We start from the raw sequence: 1,036 nt of genomic DNA, 5'->3' as shown, positions 1-1,036 counted from the left end.
CGAGCAGATACCGTGGGCTCAAAATACAAAACTTGTGACAAAAATGAGATAGATTATTGGTCTTGACATCCATTCAGATTGAACCTATGTTGGTACCAGAGTGCGGTTGTTTTGAAGTTTGGCCTGGTCAGCACCCCCTCCAATGTTATTTTCCAGTGCATTTTGCGGGCCCTTAGATCGACTAGACAATGTGAGTGTTAGTGTTTGCTGTCATTGTCCGCATAGGGGTGGAGGCAGCTTTGCTTCAGGTCACTTAATAGCCAAATAGTAAAAACAAAGTTGATCGTGAAGGCAAAAAGTTAAAATGTTTAATTGTACAGAAAAAAAAAAATTGGTAAAACCAGTTGTCCATAAAACGGGCTTTGTAGCCATTTTTTTTCCTTTTAATTTTACTTCTCTGCAGAAAATTCAACCAAATGCAGACAGCTGAGCGGTATCATCTATGTAGCTCTGTTCCAAACAAGGGTGTTCGTAGGGTTCTCTGCTTGGACAGAATCCATCAATAGGGCAAAGCATTTGGTATGAACAAAAAAACGATGTTTTTAAAAAAGTCTTTTTTTTGTTTTTCTAATTTTCTTACAGAAGCTCACAGTATACAGGCCTTTAAACAAAAGTTCCAGGTATGTACTGAACCTCAGAACATTGGCATCCCAAATCCCTGCAAGACAGGAAACAAACAAAAAGTGTCTTTAAAAAAAGAACCAGCCATAACTGAGCTTACACATACATCTGAAATTGTAGTCATTAGTTGTGTGTGTGTAAAAATATAGAGAGAGAGATGAGAGAGCGAGAGAGATGGAGAGAGAGATGGAGAGAGCGAGAGAGAGAGCGAGAGAGAGATGGAGTCGAGAGAGAGCGAGAGATGGAGAGAGCGAGAGATGGAGAGAGAGGGAGAGAGAGAGCGAGAGATGGAGAGAGAGGGAGAGAGAGAGAGAGAGATGGAGAGCGAGAGAGAGATGGAGAGCGAGAGAGAGAGGGAGAGAGAGAGAGAGAGAGAGAGAGAGAGAGAGAGCGAGAGGGAGAGAGAGAGAGAGAG

At 42.3% G+C, this 1,036-nt stretch overlaps 1 protein-coding gene across 2 annotated transcripts in view; it reads right to left on the bottom strand.

Moving 5' to 3' along the window:
• Positions 1-540: 540 nt before the first annotated feature.
• STAG1 (stromal antigen 1) overlaps positions 541-1,036 on the bottom strand; it is a 139,902-nt gene continuing 139,406 nt past the window's right edge. For both annotated transcript variants that reach the window (XM_018560207.1, XM_018560206.1), the window contains exon 34: positions 541-658. In XM_018560207.1, coding sequence (XP_018415709.1) covers positions 635-658 — 24 coding nt within the window. In that variant the 3' untranslated portion in view covers positions 541-634. The remainder of the gene's footprint in view (positions 659-1,036) is intronic.

Source organism: Nanorana parkeri, unplaced genomic scaffold (genome assembly GCF_000935625.1).
Source record: "Nanorana parkeri isolate BGI_ZX_2015 unplaced genomic scaffold, ASM93562v1 scaffold439, whole genome shotgun sequence".
Lineage (NCBI taxonomy): Eukaryota > Metazoa > Chordata > Amphibia > Anura > Dicroglossidae > Nanorana > Nanorana parkeri.
This window is presented reverse-complemented; position numbering and strand designations above follow the sequence as displayed.